Source organism: Equus asinus, chromosome 22 (assembly GCF_041296235.1).
Source record: "Equus asinus isolate D_3611 breed Donkey chromosome 22, EquAss-T2T_v2, whole genome shotgun sequence".
Taxonomy (NCBI): domain Eukaryota; kingdom Metazoa; phylum Chordata; class Mammalia; order Perissodactyla; family Equidae; genus Equus; species Equus asinus.
Genome location: NC_091811.1, coordinates 41,407,687 through 41,429,610, shown reverse-complemented (window position 1 = coordinate 41,429,610; position 21,924 = coordinate 41,407,687). Strand labels below are relative to the sequence as shown.

General features: G+C 38.1%; 1 protein-coding gene across 1 annotated transcript in view; it reads left to right on the top strand.

Annotated features, from left to right (window-relative positions):
- The first annotated feature begins 5,439 nt into the window (after positions 1-5,439).
- The window catches only part of SYT10 (synaptotagmin 10), a 63,974-nt gene continuing 47,489 nt past the window's right edge, over positions 5,440-21,924 (top strand). Inside the window, exon 1 of the mRNA XM_014844638.3 lies at positions 5,440-5,830. Coding sequence (XP_014700124.1) covers positions 5,680-5,830 — 151 coding nt within the window. The 5' untranslated portion in view covers positions 5,440-5,679. The remainder of the gene's footprint in view (positions 5,831-21,924) is intronic.

The window sequence follows — 21,924 nt, the reverse complement described above, 5'->3', positions numbered from 1 at the left end:
TATGCTTAATTACATGAGAGAAAAGAAGACTATGACAAGATGCCTGCTCAGTTCTTAAATGGCATGACTATTAGAGGCAGGGATTGGTTGCTAACATGAACAGAGAAACAGATAGAGGCCAAACTTTGATCATTATATGCTTTTATCAATTACAGCTGCCTGGCTGAACAGCCCTGCAATCTCGTTCTGCCTACCCTATAAGCATCTCAGAAGAACACATGGGAAGCAGCAGCATGCTGCAATAGTTAAAAACCCAAATTCTCCAATCTTAAAGCCTTACTCCAGATCCAGGTTCTACTACCGATGGCTAAGTATGGCCTAAGAAAGGCTACTTCACCGCTCTCTGGCTCCATTTTCTCACCGGTAAAATGGGAAAATAATAGTACCTGTCTCACAAGTTTGTTGTGAGAATTAAGTGAGCTAACACATGTAAAAAGCTTAGACCTATGCCTATCACTCTTCTAAATGACTGAATATATGCATTACTATAACAGTGAGCTTACACAGTGGTTAGTTTTGTATAGCAAATACAAATTATCATTATTAAAACATATCTATAAAATATAACAGACCTTACACAAAGCAGGTGCTCAAAAGTTAGTGTCTGTGCCTGAGATACAAATGACCATCTTCTTCCTTCTCAAAGGGCATATTCCATTACTATCACTTGCTCTTCTCCCAACTTCCCTGGAATAGAAGAGTTTATCATTTTCTACTATATCCTGGTGTTTCTAAAACAAGTAAAGTCTTTTATTGCTGATAACTAGAGGGGAAAAGATAGGGTTAACAAATGACATACCTTAAATTATTTATTCAGCAAATATTTATTGACTGACTGTTACCACTGGCACAGTGCCAGGCACCTGGAAAACAGCAGTGACAAAGAAAGCAAGCCTCTCTACCTACCAGAGTTTATATCAAATGAATTACTTGATTTAAATTATGGTATGTGCTATATGAAAGAGAAACAGTGATTGAAAAGAAAGCATAAAGTTGAAGAATTAAGAAAAGAACAAAGAAAATAAGCATAGGCCTGGTCAGGTAGGGTTTTACAGGCCACATTCACAGTATTCGATGTCTCTAAAGGGAGTGACACAATGAGACTGCCTTTTTAAACATTTAAACATGATGGATGGAAGACGTGCATGTGTTGCTGCCTCTCCTGAAATGACACCGAAATGAAAATAGAGCAATAAAAAGCTATAAATCGAAGAGGACGAAAGGAACAGGAGAGGACACAGAAGATGTCAAAGGGACAAAAAATATCAATAGGTTTATGAGATGGAAGCAGGTGATGCAGCGGTAACTGCCTTGCTGAGCAAAGGGAACTTAACCTCCAGAGGCCGACAGCAATGAGAAGCGAGTGCTTCACCTCACAGAGCCACACAAAACAAAACAGAAATGCAAGTACCTTGTACTGATTCTGCAGAAGATGGGGGTAGAGTGAAAGGCTAAAAATGGCAAAGTTGGGAGTTAGTGTAATTCTTAAAGTATGTTGGGGCTCAAGTCTCCACCCACAAACTCTTGTGGTTAGGTTATTACCCTTCCTCAAACTTGCAAACCAAAGAGTTTTTCCCTGGAAATATTAAACTAGAAGGGCTCCAGACCGAAACACCAGAACTACAAGAGGTCAGAATGAGGCCCCAGATTGAAACAGGAGGGTTAAGTAAAAGCAGGCAGACTTTCATTATTTCTCCACGTCCCTGATGAAAGATTAGATAGTCCCTTCTGATATTTGGAGGTGCTCCAATTCAAAATACTCGGAATCACCCTTCCCAGAAGCTGCTGGTTATACGCCTTACTAACTCAGTTGGGGCTTCAAGTCCATATTGAGTGCTCTTAAATATGAATGAAGAGCATTTCTGTTTAGTCATTTACGTCAGCAGACACCTGAGAAAATCCTACAACATGAGGAACAACAACTAAACAATAAAAATAGGACATAATTAATATGGTCAGAGAAATAAGCACTGTGTATCCATGAAATAAGAAACAAAAACAGTAAACAAAAAAGTATGCACATCTTAAAACTATAATAGCTAATATTGTAGTAATTTAACAGAAGGCTCAGAAGAGAAAGTCAAAGGAATCTCCAAAAAATTTGAGGACAAGGAGTTGGGAGTGGTAGAGACGGAAAACAGAAGAAAACCAAAAATTGGAGAGTAGATCCTAGTGGTCAAAAATCCAACATAATGGAGTCCCAGAGAGGGACTACATGGAAAAATGGAAGGCAGAGAATTATTGAAGGAATAAATCAATAGAATTTCTCAAAATTGATAGACTCAAAACTGAGTCTCTGTTTGAAATGCTGAGTATCTGTCAGGATGAATGACCAAAGTGAACACAATGGAAAAAGAGAAGACACCAAACCTTCCAGAGTGATGAATCAAGTTGATTAAAAGGCTCTGGAGTCAGAATAGAACTGGACTTCTCAACAGCAATACCCATCCTTCCGACCCAGAAGTCTGGTCATCATCATCCCCATTGGGAGTGAGTGGTGACGCCATTGTCCGAATGAAGGAACACAGGAGCAGGCCCAAGGCTGTACAAGAAGTTAGAATTGAGCTCTTAGGAATCTGAGCTACCTGTAGAACACAGAAAAGTAAGGTAGGAAAGCTTTAAGCAAGTTAAAATTTATTATTTGTCTCTGATCTTCATTCAGATTGACCTCAGCTGTTCTGAGATTTCCTCATTTACCCATCCTCTTAGCTCCTGTCTTGGGGGTCAAGTAATATTTGAAATTGTAGTCTCAGGAATCATTCCCAAATTCCACTTACCTCAGGGGGATCTCTGCCTAAAAAGATAACTCTCTCCCCTCCAGATTTTGAAAGAGGAATGGGAAAGGGAAAGGAAAGACGTGGAAGAGGGTTGAGCAAACAAGAAAAGCAGAGTGTAGAAGGTTCAAAACAACCACTCAAGAGGCTGGCTTAGCTCACACAAGAACTGTCATGCTCTTCACCTCCAAACCAGTTCCTCCTCTACTCAATGCAGAGGTCATCAGAAGGAAGCTGTGACAGAGACCCTTACAGCCTGTATTTTTTGACTATCAATGCCTCCTATAGCACTTCACACAGCAAATGGTGCTCAGTAAATTTCAGTCTAACCTGCTCTCCCCTCCTTTACGGTTTCAGCAACTCCTTCAGAGTGTGGGTGGGGGAGTATATGCAAATCTGTATTGTGTGGTTTACTTGTTAGGCTCCTGTTAGTTGAAATAGTTGGAAAAAAATTTTTTAAACATTGTGAATTAAAATTCTTGTCATTTTATCCTTCAGCATTGAAAACAAAAGTGACCCTGAATGCAGTTTCTACTTTCCCCAAGACTCTTACTGGAGCTGTTAATAAGTGACAAGAAAAACTGGTTTGATTCACCTGCTAATGAGCTATGAGATGGTCTAAAGAACAAAGAAAAAAAAATCAAAACCTTATGGTATTAATTTTAGATGAAAGCAAAAATACTTCAGACAAATGAATTCAGAAAAATGAATATCCAAGTGAAATTAACTCTGCTTGTTGTGGAAACACAGCAGTAAGAGGGCCAGCAAGGAGCCAGGAACAGCGTAAACAAACACCAGGAAAATTATTTTCAGAATTTGTTTACTTAATAATATTTAACACTGAAATCAAACCTAAGAGGGTCATTAGAGAGACGTTCTGCATTACTCCACTTAAGCAATTAGAGTCGGTAAGTAGCATAAAGATACATTACTCATTTGGTCCTCCCAAACAACAGTTTGTTCCTACAGCAAATATGAAAGCACAGCATTGCATTGCAGGTTGTTTGATATGGGTCTGTCTGTCTAGATGGTGGAGGACTCCAGGTCAAGGACAATTGAAAGGGCCTTATTAAAGTGTGTTACTTCACTTCAAACATACAGTATTCAGTATTTCTTAATTGATAGTGAAGTTATTTCTTTAGTCAATCTGATCTAAAAGCCACCCAAATCAATGCGCATAAAAACAAAAAGCAAATGAAGCCTGCAGATTTTAGTTTGTCTTAATTCATGATAAAAATAGTCCTAGTGATACCAATTGTCCGATGAATCAGGTCAAAATGATTCAACTAATGAATGCTTACCTACTGAGATGCTATGCCTAATATTTATAGCAAGCTTTACCATAGTGTCCTTACAGAGGAAGCAATTTATCATGAACTGTCTAGCAGTTTAAAATAAGACTACCTATTCTACTAGTTCAAATATGCTAACAAGTTAAGGATATTCCACTCCAAAAAATGACTCTCCACATAATAAAGGTTAAATCAATCCTTAGGTTATAATACGGGATCAAACTCTGCCTGAAAACAATTTTAAAACATTGTAAACCCATTTACTGTAACCTTGTGGCACCTGTTAATTAACATTATTTCGTAGCTTTAGCTCCATCAGCGATTCGCACCCGGAGAATTATGAGAACAAGGGAGTCCACGTGCCTCATTTTACAGACTGAGATAAAGACCTGAAAGCAATTTCTTCAAGGTTAAGCAGAGGTGTGTGTGACAGATTTGAACTTAACCCTCCTCCTCTTTAATACCCATGCCTTCCTTGTCTTTTTCAGCATTTAAGTCACTTGCAAATGTGGTAGAGTCAAGTTGTGCATTCTCAATTGCCAATTACGGAATAATCGACAGAATACTAACTGAATATTAATACAAATAACATATTTCCTTTTGTGATCTCCTAAGACGGTTGAAAAAGAAAAAAAAAGGCAATAAACTTAAATTTGCCTATTCACAGTATTTATAAGTAAATATAGAAAGAAAGGAAAACTGCCTGGGGAAACAGTAAATGTACCTTATGGTGAATTTCACTAGTAGTAATAAAAAGACCTCTCGGGTTAAATATTCTCTCTCTAAATGATCATGGTTAGAAATTATTTTTAAAATGCTTTCTAGGGACGTCTCTCTTCTTTCTATACACGTCTGCTTTGATTATTCATCTACTCGTTTTTTTAAATTTAACTTTTCCAGTTTGGCTTCAGTTGGAGTGACTTTTCTGACAAGTAGCACCGGATCGAGCACAGAGAGTAGCACACATCTGGAGTAAAGTTGGAGAGACAAGGGGATGGGGGCGGGGGTCTGAGGCTGGGAGAACCACAGAGAAAAAGATTTCTCTGCCCCGCTGCGCGCCGAGATGAGCACCCCGGCCTTACCAGGGGGGGCCAGCGCGGGTGCCAGGCCGCCCCCCCTGCGGTGCCAACCCCCTCCCCAGCCGCGTGGGGAGCGGGGCTGCGCGTTCCGCCGCGGGTCGTCCGGGGCCGCGCCGGGCTGCGATTGGACGCGCCGCCGCCAGGCACCCGCCAGAAGCGTGAACGCTCTGGGAAGGGGGGGGCGTTCCTGCGAGTCGAGGGCTTCGGCTTTTGTACGTCTCCCCCTCCCCGGCGCGCTCCATGCCGGCTCTGTCTCTCCAGTTCGCCTGGGCTCGCTCGCGCGCCCGAAGAGTTGGCGCAAACCTCGCCGCCGCCGCCTCGCGCGGGCTCCCGCCCCAGCCTCGCCGCCTTTCCCCGCGCCCGCCGCTCCCGCCATGGGGCCAACTTGGGGCTCCTAGGAGTTGCCGCTTCTTAGCAACGCGCTCTCCGGCCAAAGTCCCCGCGGGCGGGCTATGGCTTAGGGCGCACGAGGGGCTAGCCTGGAGATAACGAGAAGGGGAAAGGACGGCTAACTGGGGAAAAAGAGACCAAACGATGAGTTTCCACAAGGAGGACGGAGTGAGCAGCCTGTGCCAGAAGGCGCTGCACATCGTCACCGAGCTGTGCTTCGCGGGCCAGGTGGAGTGGGAGAAGTGCTCGGGCATCTTCCCCGCGGACAGGGGCAGCCAGGGAGGAGGCAGCACAGGTAACCAGGGGAGGGCTCCGTTCGCGTCCTCGCGCTCAGCCGGGACCCCGCGCGCTGAGCTTCCAGCGCCCGGTCCTGCGCCTCCCGCGCGGCACCAGGGGCATCTTTGGGACGCCGCGCCTGCCTACCTCGCTCCCTCCTTCCGTTCGGCTGCAGGTGACTTCGAGCGCGGTCTGTTTGTTCGGGTTTGGTCTCCTCGTGTGCACCTGCCAGGTTTCTCCCACTTCTCTGGGCTGCTGCTCGCCCGCAGGCGCCGTGTCTCGCTCCCTGGCGCCCGCGCCCCCTCTCTCCGCGCTCTCCCACGCCTCCGGGCTCGCTCCCGGAGGGGAGAGGCTGCCCGCGAGACGCCCGCATGCCCTCGCTCGTCCCGCGGGTGGCGAGTCGCGAGTTTGGGGAAGAGGCCGGTCTGGAGAATCTGTGCTTGAGCGCAAATGGGGCTGCCTTAGCCTCCGAGAGCAGAAAGGGTCCCGGTAGCGGTAACCCGCAGCCGCAACCTGTCGAGCAGTTTAGTGTCCAAAGCCCTTCAATAGGTATGATTTTCCGGGGCTTCATGACAACGTTGGCAAAACAGCAAGGATTATAGATCCCAGTTTTTGGAGGCGACAGCGAAGGCTCAGGGCACGTACAGAATAAGTGGAAGAGATGAAAAAGGTCATAAATCCCTTCCACACACGCGTTCTCATACGCGCCCTAACACACAGGCATCCTCCCTACCCCTTCAGGAAATTTGGAAAGAAATGGGGGGTGGGGGATGGAGAAGGACATCCACCGCCAGAAATCTGGAGGTGGAAAGAAGTCTCAGGTGACAGATTTTTCTCGGGATGGGGGCGCGTATCAGAACCAGAACCACTGTTTTGCTCCCGCTTGGGGTAAAGGGTTTTAACCACCTGCGCAGTGGTTGGTTTGTGCAGCCTGTTGTGCTGTTCACGCGCACGAGATGGACTCCCGGAGTTGCAGCCGCGTGGTTTCCAGAGTCCCTTGTGAGGGTCACTTGTTACTTTGGGAGACAAACACTAGTTTCGGGATTGGGGGCATCAGGCTGGAAGAAAGGTTGCCATTCCCTCTGTAGGGTCTTGTTTCTTTCCCTTTGCTTTCCCATCATTTGTGCCTCCTGGTGGGGCTTCCTGGGTTGAGGGTAGCCAGGGCAACAGGAGATGGACCGCTGTGCTCTGAGCGCAGCACGACGGTAGACATCCCTGCGTGCTGGGGAGGAGGCAAGGAGGGCACACTTGGTGAATTCCCACCCCCTACCACCGAAGACAAAGGGAGAGGGGATGGAGGTGGGAATAGATGTGCTTTAGCTTTTACATGCCATTATGTAAATGGGATATCTGCAGGATTTTGGAATTCTCTGGTCATGGCAACAGGAACCAGAGAGGCTTGTGTCTGCACCTGCAGAACCTGAGGAGATGCTGCTACTTGGCCCAGGGAGCAGAGTGATGCATAATTGCTGCTGTCCACATGCTGGAAACTTAGAGACTCTGTGACTGTATAAACACAGCAGAGGCTTTTCCGTTTGTCCAGGAGATGTTAAACTCCCGGGAATGTAGGAAACTCAACTATTAGTGGATGGCACTGGGTGAACATCCGGTCTGTATGCCTGTCATGTGTATGGCTGCTAAGCAGGAGATAAACACTCAAAATAGTATGACCTTACAATCCTTTGTGTGATATTGGCTAAGCTCTTCTGAAATGTCTTTAATGAGACACATGCTAGAGAGAAGACTCAGAGAAGGGGGGGGGGACAGTGGAAGAAATGAAAGTATTTAAGTTTAAAGACCTATATTTTAGTCATTTAACAATTGATGCTGTGGATAAAACTACTAATTTCCCACCTTCCCTCCCCCACCCCGGTGATCATACACGAAGTAGTAGTTTCCTAGGTCACAGATTGGCTAGTAATGAGGAAAATTGCTTCTAAATCTTTCTAAATACACTACTACATGAGCTTAAGGTAGAACAGAGTATATGAATAAAGGGCTCTGAGCTTGTTCTAAGCACTACAAGAAGTAGTGGTAATCCTAATTCCTTTTGCACTTTCCCTTGGGAACAAAAAGTGTGAGGGAAAGTAATCTAAAACGATTATATGGATATTTTTCTCCCCTTAAAGGAAAACATATACTATTTCAAATAGGATATTTGGTTTAATATATGAATATATATTGAATGACTAACACGAGAGAAGACATTCTACTAGGTTGGTATGAGATACAAAGATGCACAAGATTTCTTTCCATTTCCCATTGCAGATCTATGCAACAATTAGTAGTAAAATACTTTAATTCTCAAACTCCCAAATATGATAGATATCTATGAAGTGGATTCAAAGATTATTTAACCAATCTTTATATTAATGAGCCACTCAGCTTCACATTGTTCTTTAAAGTAGATTTTCTAATGAGTTATGCACTTGTACCTTTTATTATAGATCCCTTAATAAAAATACTTCCAGTAGACAATCTTTCTACTCACTGTTTGTTTAGGGAGAAGCACATTATTGGCAGAAGGACATCGATGTTGAATGGTATGGTGGTTATTTACTTTGAATGTTAATGAGCACTGCCCAGATGGTGTTAGTTGTTCTCAGGTTGCAGTGACAGTTGCAAGCTTCCAGATTGTGTATATTTTTAGATTCCTTCACATAGGGGTAGAGGGAGAGAAATTCAGGTAATCCCAATTAAAGTGATTCTGCATTAAAGTTATGAATCACATAAGTAAATAAGATATTACCCTACTGATTTTTTAAATGCCCATAAAGAGCAACCTTCACCATCCTTTTTACCATAACAGCAGTAGCAGTGTGATTGACATTGAGGATCTGCTGATCAAGTTGACCAATACGCTATTTTCGTAAAATTTGTGGAGACTTAGACTGCAGTGGCCAGCACTAGTTAACTTACTCTTTTGAAATAGTTTATTAGAGATGTTATTGATGTCAACAATACTAGCCCATTAGAAAGTTCATCATGTGCAATTTTTAGAAAATCAGATTTCTTCAGTCTTTTTACCACTTATTCTTCCCCTCCCCCGAATAGATGTCACCCACTAAATTCATTTTAATGCACAATATGATTTAATGCTAGAATTCTTAGGGAAAGTACAAAACAATACATTGGCCTTAAGTGTTGTTTTCAGTTATACTGTGACTGACTATACATAATGGTTTTTAAACTGGATTTAGGTTCATCTCTGGTCAGTCTTTAATTGCTGCTCTATAGCCAAATGCTTATGAGGTTTTAGGAAACTATGTTGCTTGAAAGGTAGACTTCATAAATCATAACTGATAAAACCCACTTAAGCTCACAGTCACATCACAATTGTATAGACCTAACTTTAATTTAAGTACTTTAAATAAACATTTAATTCATCAATGTTTTCATTTTGAGCTTTTTACACTTTTATTTTTGTTCTGAAAATTCTAAAATCAATTTTAAACAAATTCTTCTAAATTCATGCATGTGTTCTTGACTTTCTTAGATGTGGGGACAAGTAGGTATATGGCAAAGAAGTCACTTGACAAATAAGAAAAGAGAAGGATAAGTAAAATTTTAAAAGTTGCATCATGATTTTCTTCTGATATTAGGGCATTGTAAGTCTATCCTTAGGGCTTAAAATGAGTAAGAGGACTTCATAGGTTTTCCCTACAGACACAAAGCAAATGATTACTCAATTAATTTAGGTATAATTTTTATATCACTATACTGCTGAGTTTTACACATTCTAATGATTGTGTAAAGAATTAACAATTTAGAAACATAGTGGTAATTTTTCCTTGAGACTTGTACGTCTGAAAAAGAATTATTGACACAATGAATTCAGAGCTATAAGCCTGCTTAAAGAAGAATATAAGAAAGGATTTTTCTCCTTCCTCCGTATTGTTACTCCACTTAAAAATGGCCAGGTTCTACTATTTCTAGTCTCATTTTTACATAATCATCAATACATATTGTGCTTGATCTCATTTGCTCCAAAGGGAAATGGATCTTCAAAGGCCAAGCAGACCTCAGCAAACATCTATTTTTCCTAATTCTGAGACATCGATATTTTGGCGGTATGGACAGGATTTTTTTTCTTTTTACGTAACATTTGTTTTCTTGAGACAAATTAAGATCTGTATTTGCTCTTTATATGAGCTGTGAATCTGAAATCTGATTCTTACAAGAGTGATTTTATATACAAAGTATATAAAGCATAAACTTTATATACAAAGTCTATAGGGATTTTCATTCAAATCCCATTTTCTTTAAAAGCTAATCATCATTGTAATTTTGTTTTGTGAAAAAAATTGGTCATTATTTTGGATGCATCTGCATTCATTTACAAGCTTTTTTTGTACAAAATTCTGGCAGAAGATAAACATTATCATAAATGTTTGATGGGATCTCCAGTGCCAAGTCAAATGATCTACATTTTGGAAATGTAATTGTGTTCTTCCTGATCTACATTGTATTCCACTAATGGTGCACATGTGAAGTTAATAGAATGTAAGCTCTTTAAGGGCAGTGGTTTACTGTTTTATCATCAGTGCCTAGAAAAATCTGTGCCTCCTACTAGAGTCTCAATAAATAGTTGCTGAATGAACAAAAGAATGAATAATTGAATTAATGAATATATTCTCAAGAAGCCTCAATTTCCTTATTTGTAAAATGATGAGTGCTATTTAATAATCTCCAAATCCCTGCTGAAACTAAGTTGTATATATTTGTGTCTTTCTGCCTCCAGTGTCCAATACAGTATCTTATGTAGATAGGCATACAAAATATTTAGTTTATGGTAATGACAGAAATTAGAGCACCTGAAGCACTTAAAAGCTTGAATATAATGAGTCACATACTCATGAAAAAGCAATTGAACATCACATGGATGTCCATTGACTTTCCTCAGTGTGTTCAGGTAGAGCTATGATCCAATGGCTAAATTTGTAAGTGTTGCATAATAAATGTATTGAGTTTGTTGAAGTTCTAGAAAAGTGGGAATATCTGTTTGATATGTCCATTTACGATGGTAAAAGGAAAGCCTGTTAGTTTGCTTACGTAGATAGTAACATGAGAAATAATCGTATCAGTATTAAAATTGCTGTTAATAATTTCGGTTAGAACTAGAAAGCATCATTTTGCAGTCGTGGAAGCTAAGGCAGGAAAAGTTAGCCGCTTCCTCTCAAATCACTAGTTAGTGATGGAGCTAGGATAAGAACCCAGGGCTCCTTAGAGCCTATCTTAGGTTCAAGAAACAGTAAGAATAAGAAGATCCTGGGGCATCCTTGGTGCTAAAGGGCTCTAAACCCGTGTTTGTAAAGATAGGCTCTTAACTATTATTATACTCTTGGCTATAATTAGTGACATATTGGAAGGTATCAGTAAGATTTCTCAGTGTGTGATTATGACCCAAATCCCAAACTTTCTTTTTATTAGATTTTCTGTCGTCCAAATATGAGACACAATGTTCATTTTTCTTACTTGAGTATATGCATGCATGTGCAATTAAGTGTGCACAAGTAACTGTTTACTCATACTTTTGGCCAAATATAATTGATTTGTTTCAACAGTACAATCATGTAAAAGATTTTAGTGTGCTAGAAATGCACAATCTTGCACTCGTATAATTATAAATATAATTCCTTTTATATGTTCATAAATAAGTCTACAGTGAAACCTATTAAATTACCACTTAAATTGGGAGGTTGTTTTGCAATTAGAAAAATTGCATACCATATTTTGGGTATCTAAGTAATGAACAGTTCATATTTTTATTAAAATTCAGTACTATGAGGCATTGGAGACAAAATATTACAGTGGAAAAAAGCTGAGAGTCATCTATTCAAAGACCCTAAAGTATAATTAGTATGAATGTGTTAAAACTAGACTTCCTAATAAGGAGTGTTATTATTAAAGGTCAATCAAGTATTTTTCTTGTTTCTAATTGTGCAATATCAATTTCTTCTGTTTGTGAAATATCCAATACTGGCCAAGTTTGGAAACAGAATCCATTGACTGAAGAGATGGCTTCTTGTTATTATATAATAAGGTAGTTTTCTTTTTCCTCATAATGTTAAATATCCTAAATGTCCACTGAAGCTGTAGGAGCTGATATTAGCATGGCTTAGGTAGAGTATCAGAAAACAAAACACTATATATATATAGACATATATATATATATATATATGTCTGTGTATATACTATGGGGCATGAAGGAAAAAGGAACTGATACTAACTTTTAAAAAAAAATTCAGGTGGATCCTGAAGTGTGTTATGATCTACTGTTTAATTTAACATTCTATTATTGAATAGAGAACATTACAGTCAATTTAAAAAACCTTATAAATGTCAATTTGTTCATAATGCAGAATTATTTTAATCAAATTGTGAGGACTGTTGTTTTCCCTCCAGTCTTTATTATTCTTTTGGTTCTGTTTCAGTAGTCATAGATTTACAAGAATAATGGACAAAACAATATTGAGAAGCTTATTATCATTTCTAATATGGTACAGTGTGAGTTGTTATTATATCTGAGGTGTTTTTAGCATTATGCTTTTATTCAACAAATATTTATTGAGCACAATACTATGTGAGAGCCATTGTGCCTGACATTAAAATGTACTGGTACCATTAATTAAATGCTGTGCATAATTTAAGTTAATGTAAATGTAGAATTAGTATACAATCATGATTGTAAATTATTAACTCAATTATGAACGCAGGTAAAGATTTTTTAAATAAATTTGTATATTTTAATAGATTATTTGGTACTATATTTCATTGACTCTAAGATGCTATGGATTATAAGATGCACAATTATTTTATATGGTACCAAAAAAGGAAAATGAATGTTGCTAATTAAATTATGATGATGCTTTCTTATCACATAGAATTTTTATTTCATATTTACGGAAAGACTTCTTTTAAAACTTAGGCATAGATTTTTTGAGTCATATGTCACTCTTGTACAGACATAAAAAGGAAAATATAAAAGACATAAAAGGGTTGAAATAATTTTAAAATTAAAGTTCTGAGTCTGGTTCTTCTGAATGGCTTTAATTAAGAATTGGTGATGCCTTTGTTTTTCCACTTATTATTGGACTTTATGCCATCAAGATTGCTGTCAAGAGTGTGAATGATGCATTCTTTTTCCTTAGAAGAATTCATAAAAGATATAAAGGGCATTAGTGTTGTGCTCTAAAGCTAGCTGTTCAGTGTGGAATGTTGGCAATTTTGCCGAACTCTTCTGACTCATTACCTTCCCCCACCTACTTCCAACAAAAGTTTGGGCTTTAAGGGTTAAGGGTGAGCTTCGCTATTTTCTTCCAAGCCACTTCGACTCATTCTAGGACTTTCAGTGCTGATGCTTTTGCTTTAGAGCATTCACAGACAGAGAAAACTATAACACAGTTACTTCCTGCCTGTCAGTGATGGTAACCAGCCATCAACGCAAAGCTACGTTCTGATTTCAGAAAATGAAAATACTTAAAAATATGCATTTTATAATTGATTAAATATGGTATTACTATAAATTTTTTTATCGATTACTGAAATTCAAGAGATAGGCAAAAGTTAGTACAATTAAAATGGAAATTATAACAGGCATTGTTACAAGGATAAGTACGTTGAACCATTATATATTGGATTTATAGATGAGGGAGAGACTGCTAGTTGTTGCCCAGTATTCCTTTCCCCCTGCTTTTCTCTATTTTTAGCTGGGTATGTGGCAGCATTACAATTTATTAAAAGGACAACCTTTTTCAGCCTCCCTTGCAGGCTGGTGCAGCCACATGACTAGGTTCTGAGCCCTGGAGTGTTGGCAGCAGTGATGTGCGCTATTTCCAGGTTGTGCCCTTAAATGAAAGGACATACCCTCACCTTCCCTTTTCCCTCGGTATTCTTCCTCCATCCAGCTGCCTGGAATGTGGACATGGTAGCTTGCCGTCTTGGACTTTATAAGGAGAAGGCAAAAGCTTTTGAATAGCAAAGCAAAAATATAGAAGAAACCAGGATTCTAGACACCTTGAAGTTGATGTATCTGCCCTGACCTGCTTATGCTGAGACAGTTGTGTACATGAGAGAGAAATAAACTTCTGTCTTATTTAGGTCACTAATAATTTGGTTTCTTCTTAGGGAGATCAGAATTATGCCCTATTAGAATAGTTATACCATGTGAATAGTATAAATAGGTTAACTTCAAAGATAATTCCAAACGTTCATCTCAGAGGTAGCTTTCCTCAACTTTCCTGAGGAAGTGGCCACAACTTTCTGTGAATAAGAGTTGCTGATCTCAGTGTTATTCCTCTTCTTTCTCTACAGAATGATGCCATAAACAGTCTGTGGTCAGACAACAATGACGAGCAACCAAAGAAACAAAAGACTTATATCTATGAAGTAAATTGTAATTTCTGATTAATTATAAGAAATCAATTATAAAGAAATTAATTATAAGAAATTATAAGAAATTATAAGAAATATAAAAATAAGAAATTAATTATAAGAAATCACATTTTTGTACATTTTGAAAATTAACTAGAATTTTTAAATTTAAAATAATGATACAGAAAGACAGATAAATCAACTAAGACACTGGTAATTGGCATTGAGAACATGCCAGTCGGTCTATGCTTTTCTCTAATCATAGCCATCTGCATGGGTAGGAGGTAATTAGACCTAACAGTATTCACAATCCTTAGTGAAGAGGACTGTGCAAATGTTATGGTCTGGTTACATAGACTTTAGCAAAGTTCTGCTTTACTAAAAGTTTCTGAAGAGCTAGCATTTTTTGGCTTACTCTGTTTTCTAATGAGAGTTGTCTTTTCTCGCTTTTTCAGAACTGTGGCACTTTATTTTGAGATATTAAGACATGATAAAATAGTAAAATCTTTATAGCAAAAATGAGTCAGAAATATACAGTCAGACATACAGATAGTAGATAGAGTAGAGCAATGGTTATGGATACGTATGTAATCAAACTGGAGTTTGAGCAATGTTAAACCTGATTATCTCAGAGCCTAATCTAATTTCTGTAAGTTTCATTAACTCCTGGTCTTACCAAGACGTAATGCCATATAATGGATTCTTTTCAGTTATCCAGAGACATTGAAAATTTGAGCTAGAGAGATCCTATCCTACTCATCAAGTTGGCCCACTGCAATGGGTTACTTCAGAGTCTGTGTGGAGAAGGCAAGTCATTCGTATTCGCCACCCTGGTCTCCTATGGTTGGCTCCTTTCCCTCAGTGATCGACTCCTCTTCCCCACCCTACCTTCCTAATCCCCAACCAAAAGCTCCTATGCTTTCATCTTTCTCATTTGGAAACTCCAATCCATTCACATTTCCACTTCTCTGTGAATTTTCTTGTCAAAAAATATGGTGTCACCTTTATGATGCATCATTTCATCATTGCAATCACTTTTTCCTTTGAGGTTTATCACATCCTCCTGCGTGGCAAGGGGCACATTGTGGAGGAGACCTCATTCATGGATAAATTCAACTGTTTGTCTGTCCCCACACCAAAGCAACAGAATATTTAGGAGATTTTAAAACCAGGCAGACTAGTATTACTCTATTAGTATTTTCAAAAGAACCCTCAATTCTGACCAGACATCTGATGTTTTCCTATTCAATTTTCTGCTGTTCTCTACAGTTCCTATGTCAAATGTTTCCCACTCTACTTAAATATTCCAAACTATTCACAAATATCCAAAAGCAACTGACAGTTGACCCTAACTTCCACTTTGGAGAGAAAAGTAGTATTTATAAACAAGAATTCACTTGACTTCCTGTGCAAAGACCTATAAACTTACGTGATTCCAGAATCATCCTCTTTTTTTTTTTCACAAAGGAAGATGTAATCCAGTCCTCTTACCTTTGCTTCAGACCCCATCCATCGTCATGTTTTATGGGACTTCACTATTAGTTTTTTACTCTGTTTAATTTTCTATCTCTTCTATCTGCTGATTGCTTCCTGTAAGTTTTAAGACTTACTTGTGTATTGCACATCCTAGTAAAATAAAATTAATATTAATTATAATGTAATTAATAAATAATATTAATACAATAAAAACACCTTTATAAACTCCATGTGCTGCTCTAGTTATTGCTGTCTCTCTCCTCCTTTCCTAAATCCAGTTTCCTGAAGGAATTATCTACTCATAGAATCCACTCCCTCACTTCCATTAATTTATTAAACTATATTAATCTAGTTAACATAGCTGCTTCTTCACTAGTTGAAGTGAAGAATTCGCTCACTGAATTCACTAAAGACCTGCTTGTTAAAGTTAATAGTTACTTGTCAACCCTTGTATTAACTGAGTTTATTGTGTTTTGATTTTTTACAGTATTGACCACTTCCTGAAATGTTCTTCTCCAAACTTGTATGAAAACACATTGACTTAATTTTTCTTCATACTTCTCCTTCTACTCTTTCTTAGTCTTTCTATGCATGCAGGCTGTTTGTTCTTTAAAGTTCCCTTTCCTTCAATATTGGTGTACTCAGGATTCTGTTAAGGAGCTTTTATCTTCTCTTTCGTGGATTCAAATTCCACAATTTAAGGAAGTCCTTCAGTTTACTCTTAAGTTGCAGTCATGCATGACCAATAGCTTACTCAAAATTTCTACTTGCATGACCACAAGTACTTCAAACTCAGTGTGACCAAGGCTGAAGTCATGGTTTCCTTACTTCGTCACCCTGTTGGTCTCCCAATGTGTCACATTTTTTTAAATTAATTTTTTGTTGAGGTAATGTTGGTTTATAACATTATATAAATTTCTGGTATGCATCATTATATTTCAGCTTCTTCATAGACTGCATTGTGCTCACCATCAAAAGTCTAGTTGGCATTCTTGTCCTTCAGTCTGGAGACTTCTTCATTAGAGCGTTAACTTCCCAATTATCTCCTCAATCTACTCTTTTTCCCATTTCAGCACCTGTCATTCAGAACCACTAGAATCTCTCATGTGGATGACTATTGTAATCTGTTAACTAGTTTTTCCTCTTCTCATCTAGCCTCCTCTCTTACCTTCTCCCTAGCCAGAGTGTTATTTCTGAAATGCATATCCAACCATTTCAAAGCCTTGACTTAAAAATGTTTGTGGGGCTACTTATTTTTGTTTGAAGTAAGTTCAAACTCTTAATATCCATCATGTCATGGTTAAATATTGAATCACAATCATAAAGAATCACTTAAAACACTTAAATGACTTTATAAATTCTCCCAGATCCTCCTTAATCTTTTGATAGATTCTTTTTTATTTTGTAAATTTTGTTGAAAAAAAGTCGTAGAGACCTAAGTATTAAGCACTTGATTTTGTTTTTTGATACTTTTAATAATTAGTCATAATTTTAATAGTCAACAATGTAAAAATATATAAAATACAATAAACTTGTCTCGTAACTTTTCAGGATAAAATTCTAATTAATCCAACTTCTTTCACTTTTTGCCATTAGGGGACTATCCCCTTCCCCCTTGCTTTATGTCTCTTAATGGAAGGAGATACAAGATAGGAATAATCACGAAATCATAGCCTGTCCGCATCCCTGAGAAATGACTCACGTGTTTCCCCCTTCTTTGTGGGGTAGCCTCATATCCTCAGGAAACAAATATTCTCTACTCTCCCGTGTGGTAAAGTTCACAGGGTCAGGTCCCCATGAGGAATACCTGTGGTTGTCCAGCCAGGCTTGTGACTAGGTGGGCAGGTCTGATTAATTCAAGGTGATATATTGGCACCTCCACTCTCTGATAGACCTGAGCTGATATTCCCTAGTATTTTAATTGCCACCTGCTTGAACACTGTGTCTGCCTCTCAGTTGTTCTGAGCACAAAGGAGTAGGAAAAGGTAATGTTTTTTATTAGCTTCCTGAAGCATTAATATTTACTTAGAAATTTTTGTCTCTATTATAAACAAATTCACTCCTTTCAGTGCCAAATATCATCAGAAGATGAGTTTCTCCTCTCCTTACTAATCTGTGAACTACCATTCAATTCACACCCAATTCATACCTTTTCCTTTCCCCCTATGTACTCTTGTTTAAAGAAAAATAAATAGTTGGTAATGATAGAAACCCATTCTTTCACTTATTATGCAAGTTACAATGCTAAATACTTTACATAAGTTTTCTTATTTAAACCTCACAGCATTCCTATGAAATAAATATAAATACCTCTATTTTACAGAGGTTCTTAAAGCCTAAACAACTTGCCTGGTCACATAGTGGTGCAGTTGACATTTCAACCCAGATCTAAATGGTTCCACAGTAAAACTATATTATACTTTCTTCCTAGTAGAAGGTTTTCTGTATATTCTCTCCAAATCACTCAACTTTTAGTCACTCAGCCACCTGGAAATTCACAGACATTTGAGTACCTTTTCAGATAACTCTCAAAGTATGTATTTATTAGCTCCATAAACATTTTTTGACCATTTGATATATCCTAGATGCTAAAAATAAAAACATGAATAAATTTGGTTTCTGCTTTGAAGGATCAGGGAGTGAGTGTATTGATTGGGTGGGAACATTTGGAGAAGCAAAATAAGTACAGATCCACAATCCCTTACCCACCATTAAACCTCAGAACCTCTGAAAACTGAAAATTATTTTAAAATTGTGGCAATTCGGTGCCAACACCTTACCTGAATTGGCATTAAGTTACTTATGGCCTTCAATAATCCCACCTGATGTGACTAATTCATACATTTCATTACAGATATATTAATGTGTTTGGTTGCTGAATGTTATCCTAGGTAATGTGTACCATATTACTTTTGTAATATCCAAAAGAAAATAATAAAAATTTTTGAAACACATCATGTCCTGAGAGTTTGGGGTAAAGGATTATAGACCAATTATTACAGTAGCCGTGTTACAGTGGTGGGTGTGCATTAAAAGCCCTTAAGAATAGAAGAGGCAGAGAGAGCTTCAGGGAAGAGCTACTATTGCATCTGATTACTGAAGGATGAGTACAAATTTGCCAGACAGCCAAATGGGAGGAGAAAATGCGTTAAAGCTACATGAGACAGCCTGAACAAAATCATGAGAGAATAATGTGTGGTCAGGGGATGGAGCAATAGGTAGGAGAGTGGCTGGAGAATGAAGTTGGATCAATAGCTAGAGGTCAAATCACAGAGATGCTGTGGAATGCCTTGCAAATTTTGGGTTTGCCCCAGATGGCTAAGGGGTGGCCTGGAGGGATGTTAGGCTAAGAGAGGGACAGTGAGCATACATTTCAGTTGCCAGGACATGACTTGGTTTCTTCCTGCTACCCTGGCATTATTGATAACGCAACCTTTTGCTTTCAAAAGTGACTTGGTTTGGATGGAATATTTTATGGTCCACTAAATGATACAACCAGATGTTGATTTTAAAAAGAAATTGTCGGCAGTGGGAAAATGGAACTAGGGTCAAAGATTTCCACAGGGCTTTTTCCTAAGATCAGAACAACCTTATGCATGCAAAAGCTCATCACTTAGAAGCAGTGGCATAAAAGAATTTCAGAAAATCTTTGTGGATAGAGTATAAAAAGTTCTCTAATGCCTGACCTGCATTGTTACAAAGGGAGGTGTTTTCAGTTATGAACTGAAAATTACTCCCATCCTTTCCTCACCTCACTTTGTCCTGCAGTTTCCTTGTATCTTGGTTTTAGGGCCCAGCTGGGTAGAAGTCAGCCTGTTGAAGAAGTTAATTGAGTTAAAATATCCAGAAGAATATAGTGTAAATGGAGCTGAAAATGCATGAAGATTATGAATCCATAATTGTAGTATTTATTTCTCCATTTTAAAACCATAGTTACTAATCAGGACTCACATTAATTTTATCCTTTTTTCTTTTCCTCAAGTTATGGTGCTTATGAACAATAAAAAAAGTAAAGCACAAACTATAAAATATGGTCACAATTCCTCACCAATGGAATATTAATGAGAAATATATTCGATGGTTGCTTTAGTAAGCAACTGGAATAAGAAGGAAAATATTAATGTCTATGTATCAAAGCATGTCAAAATTAATTTTTATTCTTATAATTAATTAGCAATAAATACTTGGAATTATTTCAGTTTATGAATGAATTTCCATTAGCTACAAATTTGGAGTTTAAACACAATCATTTTAGCTTACTAATCAGGGAAATGTAAATTAAAACAAGGTATCATTTCCCCAATAAATCAGTGAAAATTAAAGTACAACAATATTTCTCTGAGATTGTAGGAACTGGTAAACTCATATGATGTTATTGTTGCAGCCACTCTGGGATTCATTTTGAAAATATCTAGTAAAATTAAATATGTGCATAACCTATGACTCTGCAATTCTATTTCTAGATATTTACCTTAGAGAAGCATTCACAAATATGCACAAGGAGAAGGGTGCAAGGATGCCCATTGTAGCTATGTTGTAATAGAAGAACACTGGGGATAATCTAAATATCCATCATGATGAAGTATTGTGGAATTCTACATGACATGAAGTGTTGTTGAATACAAAAATAAGGCAAACTGAAGAAAGAAATATACTGTAAGCCATTTATATAAAAAAGTACATTATTTTGTATTATTTATTGTATTATAAACAATTCTACATTTTTATGATATTTTAAGAGATATTTTTGTTTATTAGTGCTTGACCTGGACAGATACATACCAACCTGGGATTACTGGTTGCTTCTGGGGAGGGATGGGACCACCTACAGTGGGGGTTAAAGGAAATTAGATTTATTCTGTATGAGTTTGCTAGGTCTGCCCTAACAAAGCGACTGGGGGGCTCAAACCACAGAAACTTATTTCCTCACAGTTGTGGAAGCTAGAAGTCTGAGATCAGGGTGTCATGAAGGTTGGTTTCTTCTGAGGCCACCCCCCTTTGGCTTATAGATGGCCACCTTCTCCCTGTGTCTTTACATGGTTTTCCCTCTGTGAGTGTCCTTGCCTAATCTCTTCTTATAAGGACACCAGTCATACTGGACTAGGGCCCATCCCTGTGCCTCACTGCCTTAATTACTAATTTAAAGGCCCTGTCTCCAAATACAGTCACATTCTGAGGCATGAAATTGGAAGTTAGGACTTCAAAATATGAATTTGGAAGGAGTGGAAGGACAGACATAAATCAGCCTATAACGTGTTCCTAACATTTTTATTTAAAACAAAAGACATTGGATGACGTATTTGACATTGACAAACAAAATATTAAAAGAAAATTACAAGGTTATTTAAATCTAGAAAAATTTCCCTTCACAGGAAATCTATTTGCTTTTCAAAACTTAAAGAGTGCTATAACACCAGATTGCTAGCATTGGTTATCCTAGGAAGGTGAAAATGGAAGTGCATAAGGCATATTATTAGCTTTTTTTATAGACTTTCCTATTTAGAACAGTTTTAGATATACATAAAAATTGGGAAGATAGTACAGAGTTGTCATATACTCCACACCCAATTTCTTCTATTAGTAATGTTTTACATTAATATGGGACATTTGTTATAATTAATGAACCAGTATTGTTACATTGTTAACTAAAATCCATACTTCATTCAGATTTCCTTAGTTTTTACCTAATATCCTTTTTCTATTCTAGGATTCCATCTTGGGTACCACATTACATTTAGTTGTCATGTCTCCTTAGTCTCCTTTTGGCTGTGACAGTGTCTCAGACTTTCTTTTTTTTGATGACCTTGACAGTTGAAGAGTACTGGTCAGGTATTTTGTAGAATGCCCTTCTACTGGAATGTGTCTTATGTTTGTCTCATGATTAGACTTGGGTTACGGGTTTAGGGGAGGAAGACCACAGGGGTCAAGTGCCATTTTCATCACATCATATCAAGGGTACATACCATCAACACGCTTCATCACTGTTGATGTTCCCCTTGAACACTGGGGTGAGGTTTCTCCACTGTAAAGTTACCCCCTTTATACCCCTTTCTGTACTGTACTCTTTGGAGCAAAGTTACCATGCGCAGCACACATTTAAGGAGTGGGGAGCTGTGTTCCACCTCCTTGAGGGCAGAGAATCTGCACATTGTTTGGAATTTTTCTGGCTGGGAGATTTTTCCTTCTCTCCCATTTATTTATTTATTCAATCTTGTTAACTATTTTACTATATTTTTAAATCATTTTACATTATATATATATTTA